This window comes from Hyalella azteca, unplaced genomic scaffold (assembly GCF_000764305.2).
Source record: "Hyalella azteca isolate HAZT.00-mixed unplaced genomic scaffold, Hazt_2.0.2 contig15776, whole genome shotgun sequence".
NCBI classification, from domain to species: domain Eukaryota; kingdom Metazoa; phylum Arthropoda; class Malacostraca; order Amphipoda; family Hyalellidae; genus Hyalella; species Hyalella azteca.
In genome coordinates, this window is record NW_025945615.1 from 1 (window position 1) to 19,215 (window position 19,215).

At 36.7% G+C, this 19,215-nt stretch overlaps 2 protein-coding genes across 5 annotated transcripts; one reads left to right on the plus strand and one right to left on the minus strand.

The window, feature by feature from the left end:
* The first annotated feature begins 13 nt into the window (after window positions 1-13).
* LOC108681767 (pre-mRNA-splicing factor ATP-dependent RNA helicase DHX16-like) lies at window positions 14-1,389 on the plus strand. 4 transcript variants are annotated; one of them, XM_018170840.2, is made up of 2 exons: window positions 14-43; window positions 882-1,389. In XM_018170840.2, the coding sequence occupies exon 2, from the start codon at window positions 928-930 to the stop codon at window positions 1,315-1,317; it is 390 nt and encodes a 129-aa protein (XP_018026329.1). In that variant the 5' UTR covers window positions 14-43; window positions 882-927; the 3' UTR covers window positions 1,318-1,389. The 4 variants fall into 4 exon arrangements, with proteins under 4 accessions (XP_018026329.1, XP_047740602.1, XP_018026328.1 ...); XM_047884646.1 differs by lacking the exon at window positions 14-43 and adding an exon at window positions 74-99; XM_018170839.2 differs by lacking the exon at window positions 14-43 and adding an exon at window positions 110-211.
* A 6,951-nt stretch (window positions 1,390-8,340) lies between these two features.
* LOC108681760 (DNA replication ATP-dependent helicase/nuclease JHS1) lies at window positions 8,341-18,253 on the minus strand. The gene is made up of 11 exons (XM_018170832.2): window positions 18,028-18,253; window positions 13,702-14,936; window positions 13,260-13,436; window positions 12,580-12,667; window positions 11,828-11,989; window positions 11,431-11,635; window positions 11,063-11,229; window positions 10,380-10,513; window positions 9,300-9,405; window positions 8,833-9,000; window positions 8,341-8,361 (listed from the first exon to the last, which is right to left on the minus strand). Exons 1-11 carry the CDS (start codon window positions 18,070-18,072, stop codon window positions 8,341-8,343), a joined length of 2,508 nt encoding a protein of 835 aa, XP_018026321.1. The 5' UTR covers window positions 18,073-18,253.
* Between the last annotated feature and the right edge of the window lie 962 nt (window positions 18,254-19,215).

Here is a 19,215-nt window from a genome sequence, read left to right on the forward strand (position 1 = left end):
GTGGGTACAGTCAGTGGTGCTACGAGGTCTTCATACAGTACAGGTGCTGTGGTACAGTGGGTACAGTCAGTGGTGCTACGAGGTCTTCATCCAGTACAGGTGCTGTGGTACTGTGGGTACAGTCAGTGGTGCTACGAGGTCTTCATCCAGTACAGGTGCTGTGGCTCAGTGGGTACAGTCAGTGGTGCTACGAGGTCTTCATCCAGTACAGGTGTTGTTTCACAGTGGGTACAGTCAGTGGTGCTACGAGATCTTCATCCAGTACAGGTGCAGTGGTACAGTGGGTACAGTCAGTGGTGCTACGAAGTCTTCATCCATTACAGGTGCTGTGGTACAGTGGGTACAGTCTGTGGGTGGACACAGCAGGGGTACAGTCAGTGGGTGGACACTGCAAGTACAGTAAGTGGGCACAGTCAGTGGATGGACATAGCAGGTACAGTCAGTACAGTCATAACCATTTTAATACATATAATTATAACATTTCGCTGGCCTCCAAACTTAATATTAGTTAACTCAACCTGTAACGGGCTTTTGAAATGGTGTGAATTTGCCTCTAAAAGTAAATATAGAATTTTTTTTACAGTGGTCTTTCTAGTGAAGTTGAATATAATTCTGGTATATGTATTGTTTACTTATATGTACCGTTACTTAGTTTATGTACTGTTTACATATTTACTGTTTATTACTGTATACACATATATATATACTATTTACATATATGTGCTGTTTACATTAGTACTGATGGCTTCACATTCACATGAGATCTGAGGCGTAAGTAATGAAATGTAACATTTATATTCTATATATTGCATTCCATATGTAAAGTGTACCATATGAATTCCTTATGGTACATGTGAATAACCAATTTTATGTCCCCGTAGGTCCCTGAAACGAGCACGGGACATTCGGGACCAGCTGGTGGGTCTCATGGAGCGGGTCGAGATCCCCTTGACCAGCAACGTTGGGGACTCAGAAGCGATACGCAAGTGCATCACCGCCGGCTACTTCTACCACATCGCCAAGTTCAGTAAAGGCGGAATGTACAAAACTGCTAAGAAGTCCCAGACCGTCCTTATGCACCCACAGTCTTGCTTGGTTGAGGATCTACCACGCTGGGTTGTGTACCATGAACTGGTTATGACTACCAAAGAGTATATGAGGACGGTTACTACCGTGGAGGGGAAGTGGTTGATGGAGGTTGCTCCGCACTATTATAAGGATAGTGAGGTCAATGATTCAAATACCAAGAAGATGCCCAAGAATAAGGGTAAAGCTATGGCCGAACTTACTAAAGATTATGGCGAGCCCAGCAGATAAATCAGGCACTTTGAAGTCAGGGGCCATACTATCAAAAAATCGCTAAATGAACGTGAGTACTCACGCTCTATTTTCTTGTCCATGATTGGTGGATTTTGCTTGAAAGGCCGTCAATTATTGGTTCATAAACATACGATCTCTTAACTTTTTTTAAAGTATAGGCCCAGGCAAGGAATAATGGCTTAGTTACCCGCATGGCTGAGCTCAATATATATTCTTGAGGAATGGTTGAGTACAAATATAACCAGAACTAAACTATCGCGGCATTGATTTCTTTTTCCTGCCTTTCGTGAGGTAATAAACCGGTTTTTTGCATTACAATTAATATGAATATGATTATTTGTATATATAATAAATAAATATATATTATAAACTAAGGAAATTATATCTGCCTTGGCGTTACCTTTGCTTTTATATTTTTGATAAACTTTCTATTTAAGAATGGTAATTATTTCTGAGATTTAATTGTTCAGACGGAAGTTGTTTCTTGCCAAGACGCGTTAATGATTTATATTGTAATTGATCTAGACGTCGTTTTCATTAATTTTCTTTACTCCACGTACGTCTTGGAGGTCACGGTTAAAAAAAAAAATTTTCTGTGTGGGCTATTTTAAAGAGTAGGGTCTGCAGAACACCTCATGATTCTTTATAATAATATATAATACAGCGATGTCGGCGTTTATTAGGCCGGAGGAAGTCGCCGATTCTTAACATTGCAGAACATCCACAGCTTGTTGCGGGCTTGAACTCGCAACTCACTGCTTCAATTTTGCTTTGCTTAATCGTCCGGCCTCCTTGCCGATTCTGACCAGAAACTGACGCACAGAGCTGGGATCGAACCCGTGCCTCTCTGCGCCAATCCTGGTACTCTGAACTTTAACCACTGGGCCACCCTGCCTTTTGGATAGTTTGAAGTCTAAATTGACACGAGAATGGGACTTGATCCCTCAAGAAATGCTGCGTGTCTCCTGTGAAGCTTTCCCTCGTATATTGGAGGACATCATTAAAAATAAGGGTGGTCATATTGAATAGATATGTCTGAGAATTTTTTAGGTAATTCTTGGCTACTAGCTCATCCAATAAAAAATAATGCACCTGATTGTTTCATTGAAAAATAACAAGAAAATAATAATCCAGGTGCAACAAGTGCCCTGTTGAGAGGAACTCCTGTCACCTCAAAACGGATAACAAAAAACATGTGTTGCCAAAAATATGGCGGACCCTGTATAACAACTCGACTACTTGAAATAACTTAAATTTTCAAAATTGTCTTGAAAAGTTTTTATGTTTTTTTTTAAATCTGTTGAGTCCGGTACAAATCGCGGAATGGCACTCCACTTGCATGTAAACAAACAACGTAGAAAAGTCTAACGCCGGCTTGTGTAATGTTTATTGTTTAGTACATAGTACAGCAGTAGGCATCAGCTAACTCAGGAACTGCTAGCGCATGTAATTGCTATTCACTGTGTTGGTCGTGGCCCGTAGGCATAGGGTGTGTACTGTGTACTAGTTGGCACTTATCAATATGGTAAAAGTAAATTGCTAATCATTTTCTACTTTAAAAATTCTCCTCAGTCCTCACTTTATTTTAGTTTTGAAGTGTCTCGAAATGTTTCGATTTGCTATTTTGCTCCACACTTGACAGTTTATTACTCCACATCTCATTTCTAATCTACATTCTACCTACAACACTTCTACATTCTACAGTACAGAAACTTGACTCTAATTGAGAAGTTTTCAATACAGAGTCATCAATATTTACCGTTACATTTTTTTTCAAAATCAATTGTTGATAATTGTCCTCAATATGACAATATTGGGTAAACGTGGTATATTCCAACATTGTGGATAATTCCGACACTTCTCGAGTTTTNAGTGACGGAATATAGGGATTTGGTAGGTTTCCATTCTAAAGGCTTTTTAATAAATATGGCAACATTTTGTGACGTTTCATTGTTGCTGACACGTAGTCCGGTGTTTTGTGAGTCACGTGAAGCCAACAGAAGTTACTTAACGCATACAGTTTTTTTTATAGTTTCTCATTTCTCAATGCATCCTTAATGTGTTGGAATATACCGCGTTTACCCTATATGGATTTGGTAGGTTTGCATTCTAAAGGCTTTTAAATAAATATGGAAACATTTTGTGACATTTCATTGTTGCTGGCGTGTAGTGCGGTGTTTTGAGAGTGACGTAAAGCAAACAGAACTCGAGTTGCGCGTACTGTGATTTTTTTTATAGCCATTCATTTTTTGCTACATCCTTAAAGTGTTGGAATATACCGCGTTTACCCATTGTCATTTGTTTACACCTTCTCATTAATCTTTATCACTATTTATCATTTATCATCTTTATGGTGTCAAAAAACACCAACTGTCTGCTCAAGTTGTTGACAAACACCTCCAAAGATCCAAGATTCTTCTTTCCCTCATTCATGATAGCACGCTGCCAAACCTCGTTTTTAGTGATGAGAAGATATTCAATCTTGAACACCACTTCAACTCCCAAAATGATCAAATTTGGTCAAAGAATGGGAACAAAGGATCCCGTGTGGTGACTAAGAAGCAATGCCCGACCTCAGTGATGGTCTGGGCAACCGTAACAGAGCCCTCAAGTAGTCCCATCTTTTTTGTTGACAAATGGATGAAATTGAATCGGAAGAACTATCGAGATGCCATCCTTGTTGGTGCATTGTTGCCCGGGGCACAAAAGCACTTCAAAAAACGTCCCTGGTCGTTACAGCAGGACTCTTCACCATCCCTTGGGGCTAATTGATTCAGGAGTGGCTGTCCAAGAAAGCTCCCCACTTCATTACCTAAGATGAATGGCCCCCATCATCACCATTCACCCGATCTGAATCCTCTGGATTTTGGGATCTGGTCATACCTTGAGAGCAAGGTCTCGACCGTTCGCCATCACAGTTTGGACGCCCTAAAGGTCAAACTGCTGAAGGAGTGGGCCAAAATCACGCAGAGTGTCATTCGTGACTTGTGTAAGGCTTTCTCTAAGCGTCTACAACTCGTTATTGATGCAGATGGTGGACATGTTAAATGAAATTGTGGGAATTGTATCTCTGAACCTATGCCTACATAAATACATTTTCAAACATTCACAATTGTGTTTCATTTCATAGTTCTAACCACTTAAAGTTGTAATGCTAAATATTTATGACCCTGTACATTTGAAATATCTTGGTTTGATCATACACTATCAATCTAGCTGAAAACTTGCAAGTTAGTTGCAGCTTCAAAAATGGCAGGAATGCACTAGTTATGGCTGAAAATGTATGTAGATGTATCATGTATACCATGCCAGCTCAGTAAAAATGCCATACTCCTGCCACCTGGAGCTTTAGGATACCACTGTATCATGTATGACGCAATAATAATAATGACAGTATGACCTGTGGTATTCCTAAGTATTTCCCATAGCTGTGATAGCCCTAAGCCCTTGCATAATTTCTACATGATAGGTACCGTAAAATGGGGTAACTTAGACCACTTTTTTTTATAAATGATGCCATTTTTTTACTAGCTAAATTAAACTTGAATTGAAACATGCAAAATACAGGTCTATACTCTAGCTTCACTCACCATAAATTGCTGGCTCCTACCTCTCATAGTCTTTATGTAATTTCAAAAAAAGTGATGGTCTTTGTTACCCCAGCTCTTGGGGTAACTTAGACCNATTCATTAGATTCAGCTTAAACACTTCATTCAAAAATTGACCCAATCTGATAGAAAAACCAGTAAGAGATGCACGAATAATATTGTCCAGTCGTTTCTCACTAGAAGCCAGCTCCTCCTTGATGATCCCTCTCAAGTCTGCAAAGGTGTCCACATTCCCCCGCTTCTCTGCAGCAACAACCGTGGAACTAACTTGACCCTGTTGCCTCACAAGAGGCTGAGACTGCTTGGTAGATACTACACCTGAGCAGCTGCCTTGTGATTGATGAACCTCCACTGGGATTGTCACAGTGGTAAGAGCTACCGGTGAGGAACTAGGAGGGCTTGAGTCTGCCACAATAGAAGCATAGGAAGTATGCGAGCCTGGCGCAACCAGACCAGGAGCTTGTCTTTCTACTGACAACTCAACTTCCCTAACAGCCTGGGCATATGAACGACCATTTGCCCGAAGTTTCTCTACTGCAGTGGCTTTTGCAATAAATGGGCACTCCAAAGAATTTGCAGGATGAGGTCCCTTGCAGTTGGCACAACGTTTTTCAGCCGATGTACACACAGTGTGTTCGTGGGGACCAGCACATAGAAGACACCTTCTGGGTCCATCACATCCCTCAGCAAGGTGCCCCACCTGTTGACACCTGTAGCATCGCATTGCAGGAGCCACAAATGGTCTCACAGGGTATGACACATATCCAATTCTTACCCTGCTAGGCAAAGTTCTTCCCTGAAAGACAACCTTAAGCGTAGCGGATTGCTCTCGTCCTCCATTGCGGAATCTAGTTAAACGGATGATATCCTCAATAACAAAGTCGCCAGCACTAGCTATTTCCTTCACTTCTTCTACATCAACACCTGTCTCTTATACACATCTAGATGTGTATAAGAGACAGGTACATGGAGTATTTTGGTCAAAATTTTTATCTTTTGCTCAAACTTCATTATAACTTGTTAGCTTTTTTAATTAGAGAAATTTAGTGCACTATTTTAAATTGCATCAAAGGGATATAGAAAATAGGGATGTCTCTTCCCATTAGTGAGCTGCAGAACGAGTATGTGCAAGATTGGCTGGGGGAAAAATCACTGTGTGAAACATGAAAAATAATTATGATCACAACTCTGTGAGAGGGCAGGAGTTAAGTTTGAAGAAGTGCACCACAAATGCAGTTAGCAAGAAAACACATGATGTCTGATAGGTACTCAAGTTATTATCCATTGGTTTTATTACCAATTTGATCAATTTTTCAGACAATGACACTAATGGAATATCATGAAGCATTTAGCGGTGCTCTACAATGAACCAAAGCCAACCCACTATTACTATGCTTAACAAAGTTTTCTCGTGACAAAAACTTCAATGTGACTGATATTAGAGTTGACTTCCTGCAACACAAAACAGTAACAAGTGGTTGTTTAATCAAATAATGCATGTTTAGATGGATAATATTGAATATCAGATTTGTACTTTTATTAAAAACCTTGTAACATAAGAATTAGCAGTTGGTCCTGTCTTACCCCATGCCTGGTCCCATCTTACCCCAGTGGGGTAAGATGGGACCAGCTCACCATTTTTAATCTGTATAGAAAACTATGTTAGATGCAAAACATCTGAGTTGTAGCTTAGAAGCCCATTGCATAACTACACCTTGTGATAGGTTTATGGTTTTTAGTTATTCTTGGTATAGATGCTACAGGCTTGTTAGTGATTTCGGTCCTGTCTTACCCCATCTGACTATACATCAGTTTACTATTACTTAATAGACATGAGATTTACCATTGAACGGGATAATAAGGGAGGGTTTTGAGCATTTTTTGTTTATAACTTCTTACCATGAAACATTTCATAAACAAGTTTAGGCTCATTTTAGCCTAAACTCTTAGTGAGGGCTATCATATGGCATCTCAAAAAAAAATCCATATACTATTCATGAGGTGCCAGACGCAAAATAAAAGCATCCCAAATTACCCCTGGAAATGGGTTAATCCGGGACACTTGAAATAAAACAAAATTTTAAAACGTTTTGTAGCATGCAAAGTGTATTCATCCATTACTAACAGTACTCTGAAGCTTCCCCTCCTTTTGTAGATAATGTAGATGTAGAATAAATGATATTTTCTCTGATTTTTACTTGTTTTTCTTTTATTGATGATATTACCGTATGCATGGGGCATGGACATGCCATTGTGCATTTACAACAACCATGTCCAATGCAAGCTTCATATCAGCAGCCATGTACCAGTACTGATGTAGCATTTTTTCAGCATCTGTAAGCTAACAGGATGGCTTGTAATTCCACACCATTTTAATTAGGTCAAGTGAATTCATTTTAACAAAACAAGATCATATATACATACCTGAAACAAAAAGGAATATTTTAGTGACAACCATCATATTTTTTTGGAGAAATAAATCATAATTTAGGGTAATTACTTTTCATTCTATGTTGCCCAGTGCACAATTCCATCTATGACATTCTATGTACAATTTCCTGATGACCAGTAATGCATTAATTTTTTGTTAAGTAAAATTTTTTCCATTAAGCGAGGTAAATGCAATTAAATTTTTTTGTTGATAATTGATTTTTTGGTTAACTGGAGCCTTTGCTAACTGAAGTCCTATACTCTAAATGCATTTTTAGGGGTGTCCCTTAATGGCCGCTAATTTTTCTTGAAATGACGAATGAGATAGGCAAATTCCGTGAATCGCATATTTAAGCCAACACTTGTAACTGTAGGCAACTTTTATGCAAGTAAAATTTTTAATATGGCAAATTTTTTTTCTACAGACCTTAGCAGAGGTACTTTTCCAAAATCACACTTTTCACACATTTTTCAGGAATTTTTTAGAGGTAGTAAATGTATGATTTCCTAACTTGCTTTATGCTACAGAGATAGTAAAAATGTTGAACTTTTAGCAACTATTTTTAGTTTTGCAATATTTTGATTAGTTTAGCTGCTACAACATTTCTNAACAGGATTTTAGTTAAAAGGAGGAAAATTCTAGTTTTGAACCACATTAGTGTTATAGAATTAGCTATCCACTGGCACTGTGAGTGTGTACTGTGTAGGTGTGTAGTGTGTACCTAGTCCTAGCATGGCTAGCAATAATAAGTATCAAGTAGCATGTAGCAATGTAGCATAGGGATAGGGTCAGAGCTGAGGCTAGTAAATTCTCATTGATGCAAGCATTATCATACAAAAGATATCAGCCTAAATTTTAAGTAGAAAAGGAAATTAAAAAAGAAACAATTATAAAAAAAGCTGTGGTTGGACAGACACTAAGCTCAGTTTGCTGTACAGTCACTACAGTGTGTAGGTAGCCGGTAGTCCAAACTCCAAAGGCTCAAATGATCCAATCTAATTGCTGAAAAAAGTCCATGCAGATGCAGTCACAGTCAGTTGGTCTTTAGGTTTAGAGCAACAGGATTTTAGTTAAAAGGAGGAAAATTCTAGTTTTGAACCACATTAGTGTTATAGAATTAGCTATCCACTGGCACTGTGAGTGTGTACTGTGTAGGTGTGTAGTGTGTACCTAGTCCTAGCATGGCTAGCAATAATAAGTATCAAGTAGCATGTAGCAATGTAGCATAGGGATAGGGTCAGAGCTGAGGCTAGTAAATTCTCATTGATGCAAGCATTATCATACAAAAGATATCAGCCTAAATTTTAAGTAGAAGAGGAAATTAAAAAAGAAACAATTATAAAAAAAGCTGTGGTTGGACAGACACTAAGCTCAGTTTGCTGTACAGTCACTACAGTGTGTAGGTAGCCGGTAGAAAATATGAAATGAAAATGAATAAAAATGGAAAAAACTGTAAATCATAAAAGAACTGACAGGTTGTAGATGTGCGAGGGTAGCGGGCACGAGGGAAGCCATGGCATGAGGTGGTGAGGGAGGAGCTGTGTTGAGGGCAGTGCATACCAGCAGGTGAGGGCAGCCCTGACATGCCCTCTCACGGTCGATGGGTGAGGGCAACGAGGGTAAGGCCAGTTTCCCATCCTTCTGCAGGGATTGATTCTTGTTATTCTATTTTATCTTAGTTTATATGATGGTTGCAATGTATTCTTATTTTATTTTATCTTCCAGATCGTTCTTATCTTATCAAATTCTGAACGCAACTAGATTGAAACTAGAACGCAATTTGAGGAATAATTGTATTAAAGCCAATATTAACAAAATCAATGTTTAAAGCCAAATCAGCAAGAAAATTTGAAAAATATTGGGCAGCAGTACACACACATTTGCCAATTGAGATGTTAATTGAATTTTATCGAAGTGGAATACCGAGATTTCGAAATTACCTGCACAGCAGGTGGCCTGGCAAAGTATGATGCCATCTCGTTACGCAGCTGCAGGAGTTCACGCTTCTCCAGGTGACCAGTGGTGACTTCTTCCATGTCGCCAGACCTGTGCAGTGGAAAATTTTTCATTCTGATAAGTAATTTTACTAGTTTTTGAGGAGATAAAAATGGAGTTAAGAAATAAATATGAGACTCGGTGCTTTGTGTTCAATTTTTTAATCAGCATAGTGCAACATATCACAATGCACAGATTATCAATGGGATTTTCGTGTCAGTTAATTCATTATGGAAAACAATGTTGTAACTTTACGCACCGAGTGCGACTTCCAGTGGAGAGATGAATGCAATATCTACTCTATATTCAGAAGCACAAAAAATTTTAAAGTATCGAGGGAAACCTCACTGCCGTCAGTGCACAAGTGGGTCGGAGTCGGTAAAAACTAAAAATCATATGATTCCATTCTTATTGCACCTAGTGTCAGGTGAACTAAATGATAAGTAAGTATAGGTACTAAATGTGACGTTGAGTACAATTTTAATTTGTTAATTTAAATGTTAGCCTTTCATGTTAGCGAATGTCAAATCAGAAATACCAATCTTTTTATTGAAGGGTTTCACGTGATAAACTCAAAATGCAGTCCATGTGCTTACACACAGCAACTAGAATAACCTAGCAACCCAGGAAGCTTGTTCAGCATGTTTATTACTGTCACTTGATCGTACACTGCAACGCATACCACGGAACATGAGGCGGTAAAGAGAGACCTGAGATACAATTGGATACATGATCGAACACTGCAATGCATGCCACGGAACATGACGCGGTATAGACAGGCCTGAGATCCATTAGGCTATACATGATCTAACACTGCAACCTCCAGAACATGAGGTGGTTAAGAGAGACATAATCCAACACTGCAACCTATCCTACAGAACATGAGGCGGCAAAGAGAGACCTTAGATACAATAGGATATACCTACATGATCTAACACTGCAACCTCCAGAACATGAGGTGGTAAAGAGAGACATAATCCAACACTGCAACCTATCCTACAGAACATGAGGAAGCAAAGACAGACCTGAGGTACAATAGGAGACCGGAGCCGGAGGGCAGTGGCCGACGATCGGTCATCATGAGCGTATACAGCATGAGCTGGCCTCTGTGCTCCGACGAGAACGTCGCACGCCCGGTTTTGAGCTCCAGGGGCAGCACCTGTTTACAGACATTTTTTTGAGCTGATATCTTGTACTTTTTCAGCTTAACTCTCCTCTTATAGAGTTAACATCATACTCTGAACACACAATTAGCAATGCTATAAATAGGTACAAACATATGGTGCTTTACTACTTAAAGCGCAACATGAAGTTACAATACACATATGCATAATATATTCTCCTCTTTTTGTAACATCTTAAAAAACTGAGAAATTTCTCACGGACTTTTTAAATAAGACATTTTCAGTAGGCGATCTTTTGGTACCGTTAGTTCCATCTAATAATATAGACAAAAACTTGAGAAATAAACAACTGAAGAGATGAAATTCAAGTTCTTGAAATTTCAGCATGCAATTGCAAACCAATTTTTCTGAGACATGAAAACACTACCGTCGGAGTTGGGAGACGAGTTTAAGGGGCAACACAGTAAACAAGCCTCATCAATACACAAAGATTTTCGAGAATAAATACACTTAAACTGAGCAACGAGCATCAATGAAGTACAAGAAACAAATTACCAAATAAGTAACAGAACATAATGTCTTACTCGGTCTCCTAAATGATCTTGCACAGCAAGGGTGAGATCAACTTTTCCTTTGAGGCCAAATCTCGGAGACCAGAAATTCTCTTCACAGTCAAGCACTTGTTTGATCGTTCCAGACCACCCACGGGTTAAACCAACAGACTGTCTAGGCTTTATAGCGGGGCAACCATCTGCAAAAAAAAAAAATTGCCCAGTCCATTTAGATAAACAAGCAAACACTTGCAGGCCTTAGGAATGCATCATAAAAAATCGAGCAGTATTTCAACATAAAAGCACATGACAGTTGAATAAGCCATAAAAGATTAATGAATCTTGTTATACAAATTCTAAAAGTAATAAAAGTTACTAATATTCAGCAAACAAATGCTCACTTTTAAGTGACAGAGAGGCAGCAGACGGCATATAATTCCGGAGAAATTGTTCAATGTGAGGAAGAAACTTGCTCATCTCAGCATGTAGAATTTGTGGTGTTAGACCGAGGCCATACATATCACGCACAACCCATGACTGCTGCAGCAAGGCTTGTAGTAATGACTGCAGCTCACTGCTTGACACAGCCTGCTTCTTCTCCACAACCTGGAAATATTTTTGAGGCTGATTAGATGGAGTAAATTTTATAATTGGGTTAGGCAAAGCTGCTTACATGTGTTTTCATCATAACCATGAATATCAAACACACATACAAAAATTATTGTGGTCCAAAGGCATGTCATTGCTCATGTTATGAATGCAAAATAATTAAAATTGCCAGTTGGTAGAATGTCTCACATCCTGAAAAAGTTGATGGACCAGTGATCCCACAAGCATGACTTGGTTGCATCCATCGATGCCTTTGAAGGTCTCGGCAAGTGTTGCTTTGCGCCTACAAAAGCAACCTGCCACTATGCTTGTCCCTGACAACAGCACGTCAGGGTTGATGATTACAATACCCTGTCAAAATAATGGTTTATTTATTACTATCCTATGTTATTGAAGTTAAAAATTTTCACACTGAATTATACAGAAGTCAGAGTAACACAACTACACATCAGGTTTGGAAATGCTGTAATGTAATAATAGCAAAACAACAATGCCTTGTTTGATATAAAGATCATGAATTAAATAATTGGATATCTTGATAAAAATGGACTAGTAATGAGTAAATAAAATATAATAACTGAAACCTAATTTATTATATTCAGAATGGTTACATTTATTTGAATTTTCAATCACTGCATCTTTCTTAGAAAAAATTCACATATTTAATATATGAGAAAAAATTTTCTTTGTGCTCCCAAATTTTAGAATATGAAAGCATTTCTGAAAACCAACATGCCAAATGAACATTTATTTTGCTAAGAATCAAATTTTGTTACAATTATGTTGTAAATTCAGCAAAAAGAAAAATTCCTCAAAATCAAGACTCACATGATGTAAAAATTTATGAATCCAAGAATCAGTCTTCAAAAGAATTTATATTTGATAGAAGAAATTAAAATTGTCTTTAATTTATACAAGTGGATATGATTAGTTATACAAACCTCTTGATCTGTAACTGAGTAATGACCATTCACTTCTGAACAGAAGAGGATGTGCACAATGTCGTCCTCCTGTAGCACGGATTCACTCCTGTAGAATAAATGTTGAACAAATCCATACAAATTTGGAGGAAACAGTCACAACAACCTATAGATTGTTAAGTACTGGAAAATTTAGGAATAGAAATTCTTATTTCCATTCCTTGAACTCATTTGCATATAATCACAATCCAGAATATTTAGAATTTCTTCAAAACCATCACAAATTGATATGAAAATTATTAAAATGAATCATTTTTGATCAATTACTTTTTTAAATACCTTCGTCTTTATGTATGGTTCTACACAAATTGTCAATGTTCATATCGTGAGTTAGATAAAACCCAGAATTATGGACCTTAATTTAAACAAATGGATTGCTGTACAAGGTTTCCATTAAGTATTGAAATTAAACTGATATTTCATCACTGAAACAGTAAGTTACTGGAATTCAAATAGGGTGTGCAATAGTTACTTCTAATAATGAAGAACATGTGCATGAATACAACCACAATTCATTTTTTAAGCAATATCAGCATTTTTATCATCAAAATGGTAAACAAATGGACCAGGCAATATTAAACTATGTAGTAAAATATAAAGTAAAATTGTAGATTGTACTCTATTAAAGCTCCAAATCTCACCATGAGCCATGTAAACTGCATGTTTTGGGGCAGTTTGAAGACAGCTGGAGAAGAGACAAACGCAGGATTGGTTCATACAAATCACGCTTGACGCTTGTAACAACATGACGGCCAAAATTGCCAGCTGAGCAGTAGGAATCAGCACCAATTCCTTCACTTAGTAACTCACCCACAAATCTAGAAGAATGAAATGTTAGAATTATAAGGCATAAAATAGAATACAGTCTCCCAGTAAAGTCTAATTTTAAACTTCAAATACTTCATAGAAAATAAGCTTATTGCTATTGATCAGACCCAAATGAATATCCTGTGATTATTTTGTATGCATTAAGGACATTTTTGCATGAATCAACTTCAACAAATCACAAAAAAAAAACATTCACAACTTAAGATGAAAAACTATGGTATTCTTTGAATGCATGAAAGTCATTCTTGCACTCACTTGCTTTGAGGAATTTCTTCACATGACTTAGCACTGAATTTGAATGGTGACATGAATTCCATTTCACAGGCCAGCTTTTCATACTCTAATTCTGAGTCATCCATGAAGTCTGCAATAGGATCCTGGTTTGTACTTTTTTCTTGAACTGTATCATCATTTTCTTCAGGAATTTCGCTTATATCATTGCCAGCATCATCAGTAGCTTGAGCAGGGCTTGAATTATTAGGAATTTTATTGTGACTGTTAATTTCAGATACTCTACTTTGGTTAATTTTTGGAAGGGTTTTCTTGCTTGAAGAATTATCCTCAGAATGAGGAGATTCCTGTGATGTTGCTTTAAGATTTTTATTTGAACCATAACCATATTCATTCAGAATATCAACTAAAGTTTCATCCACATCCATTAAGATGCTTGAACTTTTGTTCTTGATGGCTGGAGCAATATTAATGCTATAAGGACTCAACTGACCTTTATGAGAAACTTGTGGTGGTGGGACACTTTTCTGCATTTCAGATACATCATTCAATCTTGACAATAAACTTGACTGACATGATTTAATATTTACTTCTCTTGATAAAATTTGATCACATTTTTTAGAATTGGGAGAAAGGCCAGTTGGTTGATCAGCTAGGCGCTTGTTTGGCAGAGTCTTTTCTCTTGAGTCAAAAGGAGGAATACAACTTTGGTCAGCATTCATTAAAGAATCTTGCTTTGCAGATATTGCTGATTTTAACTTTGATTTGTTGCTTGCAGATAATTTACTTGGCCCATTATTGGAACGTCTACATTTCTGGTTTACATTTTCAGCATGTACAATTTTAGACTTCATTTTTAACTTGTTAAATATTGATGCCTTCTCAGGAGTTTCACCTATAATTTCATCACTAGACTCAGAATTCCAGTCACAATCTTCACTAGGCTTAGGGATAGAGCTACATGGTCTCAGTAAGGAAGGAGAAATTCTCTGGGAGCCTTTCAATGATTGATCAGCATGGGAAATAGTGGCTGATGATGATTGTGATGCAGGTGGTTCATTTTTTCTTGACGAAACATTGAGAGAAAGAGATTTGTCAGGATGATCTTTACCAAAATTTTGTTTTTGAGGTGAATTTTCAATCGTAATTATATCAAATTCTTTCACGCCATTGGAGTTAATATCTTGAGTTTTTATTACTTGGCTCCTCTTTGATGAGAAAAATGAAGATATCTTTGATTGCCCAGCCATTAGGGTGCTCTGAGAATAAGAAAATATATGTTTAAAAGAAAATTTGGTAACAATTTAAGACATACCATACCCTAGTAGAAAACTCCATGTAAATAAAAGTAAAACATGATGACCTTGTCAAAGACTATTGTTGAAAGTTCAAAATGATGTTAAATAGGAAGTCTGTTTTGGTAATTTGCAATTTCTAGCCTGACACAATGATTTATAAAAAAATATCAAATGAAAAAGCAACTCTTCTACACCATAATTCTTGTAGTATATATATATATATATACACATCAAATTTGTACAGTATGTACAAATCAACTAGTGTTTTCAATTTCAATGATAGGTCATAAAAACAAGCTATCGAATGTTTTAAAGACTAGAATCCTTTTGAAATTGAAAAATAATTCAGGGCCATAAATGGGCACATAAACTTGCTGTAATTGTCAATTATGAGCACGCATATAGCAGCCACACCACATCCCATCGAAGAAAGGTTTCATTCTCAGGTTATCCCTAGTAGCACACGAGTTGCAACTGTCCCAAGTTAGGTACATTTTGTTGATAGAAATACCTCCAAAGGCAGAGTGCAACCTCTCAGTTTCAGGAATTTTTTTCTCTACAAATATATGTATACAATGTTGCAATCTTTTGCATTCATCTTAGAAAATTATATAGCATAGACCACTCAAGGGATGGAAGGAACAAACAAATATATCAATATCAATGGAATACTATAAAAATATCATGAAATTGCACCCTATTATATTTCATTGGTATACAATAAAAGAAAACTCACACACTTACTGGCATCACAATAAATCATGGCTGAGGAAAAAAATAAATAAATTTTCTGGCTAGTACCCTTTGGGATAAAATAATAAATATAATAATAGCAGTTTCAATGTTTATTATAGGCCTGTTGACGATTCTTATGTAGGACTGTTGCCGATTCTTAACATTGCAGAACATTCACAGCATTCGGCAGCCTCAAACTGGCAACCAACCACTACAATTTTGCTTTGCTTAACCACCCAGCCTCCTTGCCAATTTTTACCAGAAACTGGTGCACTGAGTGGGAATTGAACCCGCGCCTCTCTGCCCCAATCCTGGTACTCTGAAACTTTCATTAGTTCATGGTAGGATTTTTTCACTAGTTTCTAACCAGTGAATTAGTGGCCTAGATTCGACTCAGTTAAGCTAGGTGACAAGACAAAAAGTGCTGCCTACTGTGCATCTAAAATGACATCAGTAGGTCTATTCTTTGCATAGTCAAACTCTAATCCCTCTTGTTACAATTCTGGCACAAAACTCTGAAGATGGGTTATCTTTTTAGCTGCATTTAGCAGCTATGGAATGTGCTAGATGAACACAAATGCAACATGATATTGTATGTAAACATTATGGTGGATTGCAGACATAAAAAAATAACTAATTCTATCTTAAATTCTTAATAGCAGAAAAGTATTTACCAGATTTCTATCAGAATCTTGTATGGAAATTTGAAAAATAGTCAGAAATTTTATCCAAAGGTTACAGGGAAATCAAGTGTAATTAGTTTTACAAATATTGTATCCAATCTCTGAATTTCAAAAAATAAAGTTCATTCTTGTAATTATAAATAAAATGCCATTAAATGCACTAGCAATCTTGCAAAAAATTTAACTTTACATTTTATATTGATGACTGATTCTAAGATTCTAAGTTTGTTTTGGCTCATTTTTATTTGAATTTTTCAAGTCATTCTTTAAAGTTTAATGTCAAAGATTTGTCAAAACTTCATCATACAGATATATATGAACATTTTTCTAAGATAATAATAATATTTCTATTTGAAAGAAACTTAGCACAAAAATTATACAATATTTTAGCTGCAATATCAATAAGAATGTTTCAGTGAAGTCAGATTTTCCAATCTTGAATTAAAATAATTAAGAATAGTACATCAGTTTACTATTACTTAATAGACATGAGATTTACCATTGAACCGTATTTGAACAGGATAATAAGGGACGGTTTTGAGCATTTTTTGTTTATAACTTCTTACCATGAAACATTTCATAAACAAGTTTAGGCTCGTTTTAGCCTACACTCTTTGTGAGGGCTATCATATGGCATCTCCAAAAAAAATCCATATACTATTCGTTAGGTGCCAGACGCAAAATAAAAGCGTCCCGAATTACCCCTGGAAATGGGTTAATCCAGGACATTTAAAATAAAACAAACTTTTAAAATATTTTGTAGCATGCAGATTGCAGAGTGTACTCATCCATTACTAACAGTACTCTGAAGCTATCCCTTCCTTTGAAGATGATGTAGATGTAGAATAAATGACATTTTCTGTGATTTTTACTTGCTTTTCTTTTATTGATATGATATTACCGTATCCATGGGGCATGGACATGCCATTGTGCATTTACAACAACCTTGTCCAATGCAAGCTTCATATCAGCAGCCATGTACCAGTACTGATGTAGCATTTTTTCAGCATCTGTAAGCTAACAGGATGGCTTTTAATTTCTCACCAGTTTAATTAGTTCAAGTGAATTCATTTTAACAAAACAAGATCATATATACATACCGTACCTGAAACAAAAAGGAATATTTTAGTGACAACCATCATATTTTTTGGAGAAATAAATCATAATTTAGGGTAATTACTTTTCATTCTATGTTGCCCAGTGCACAATTCCATCTATGACATTCTATGCACAATTTCCTGATGACTGGTAATGCATTAATTTTTTGTTAAGTAAAATTTTTTCCATTAAGCGAGGTAAATGCAATCAAATTTTTTTGTTAATTGATTTTTTGGTTAACTGGAGCCTTTGCTAACTGAAGTCCTACTGTAAATGCATTTTTAGGGGTGTCCCTTAATGGCCGCTCATTTTTCTTGGAATGAGATAGGCAAATTCCGTGAATCGCATATTTAAGCCAACACTTGTAACTGTAGGCAACTTTTATGCAAGTAAAATTTTTAATATCGCAAATTTTTTTTTCTACAGACCTTAGCAGAGGTACTTTTCCAAAATCGCACTTTTCACACATTTTTACAAGCAAAATGAATGTAACAGATATTAGAATGCTTATGCCAATCTACATTCATTCAACTCACTTTTTGTGGGGCGCTCGAGGCGATTTTATTACAATTTTTCTTCATCTTGAGAATTTGAGAAATGTAGGTGATTCACTGCAAGAAATGTTTTAGTTCGATGAAAAAATATAAAAGTTAAATAAAAGTAACAAATATAAGTCTGTTTGATTATCTGATCATTCTGAAATTACGGCGCGCGTCATCTCTACTGTAGCTAGCTGGGATCAGACTTTAAACATGGCGCGCTACATCCTGTGGAGAAAACGCGGTATGCACTATGTATACTTGCGTAAACCACCACTAATGCTGGATGACGGGAGGCAGTTTACCGCAAGCTGTAGAGAAGGTGGTGCCGTGTTATCTGTTGTCCTCTGTTCAAAGAAATTTTTCACGTACACGTGAAATAATCTATCTTCGAATGTAGCAAATACCATATTTGCTTTTTTTTATTAACTTGATCCTTAGCCTTAGGTGCCTCTTGAGAAGTTGAGAATGCTAGGCAGTAGCGAGTAGGCACAAGGAATTGGTTGAATTTCCAAAGGATTTTGAACGTGGCACGATGAACACTTTCAAAAATAGGGTTATACCGCGTGAAACTTATTTGTGATTATTAAATAATATTTTCTGATATACGTATGTTAGCTTAATTTGTTTAATACTGTTTTCTATGGATGCAAATAACGCTGATAATCCCTATGACCTAATTAGTGGAACCGGTTATGGGTCCGTTGTCTGTGTAGTCAAGTAGTTTCGAGATTGACCTGCATTTACTGGAAAGTGCTATAAATTGGTCTTGGATATCTTTTTTCATAGAGACATTCCTAAAGTACTTTAAAGACTGTATTTGTACTTGTAAAGACTATATTTAGATCAATTTTTTACCTTTGCTTCAGTGTTCAGTCCTAAAAATTTTACCTATACATAAGCTCTTTTTTTCTTTGCTCTATCTGCTCTTTCGCGCTGTCAGCGAAATCATGTTTCAGTCCATGCGTGCGCGATATTTTCTAACTCACCCAATCCCGATTATTTACAGTGATGGAACTTAAACTTTTAACACCAGTTAATTTCAATTACTGCTGGAAGACACGCCGAATTGCAATTCATATATAATGTAAACACTAAAACAGGAAGTTAAATAGTACATGCGTGAAGCCGAAGGTCAGTTTTGTGAATGAAGTTGTACAAGAATTCGCTTGAACCCTCCGTGTT

Bases quoted from the DNA above. Each gene is read 5' to 3' on its own strand.
- LOC108681760 (XM_018170832.2), bottom strand. From the start codon at position 18,072: ATGAAGAAAAATTGTAATAAAATCGCCTCGAGCGCCCCACAAAAA. The intron at 14,937-18,027 runs GTGAGTTGAATG...TCTTATTCTCAG, and splicing joins CCTCGAGCGCCCCACAAAAA to AGCACCCTAATGGCTGGGCA. The intron at 13,437-13,701 runs GTGAGTGCAAGA...TCATTCTTCTAG, and splicing joins GAAGAAATTCCTCAAAGCAA to ATTTGTGGGTGAGTTACTAA.
- LOC108681767 (XM_018170840.2), top strand. From the start codon at position 928: ATGGAGCGGGTCGAGATCCCCTTGACCAGCAACGTTGGGGACTCAGAA.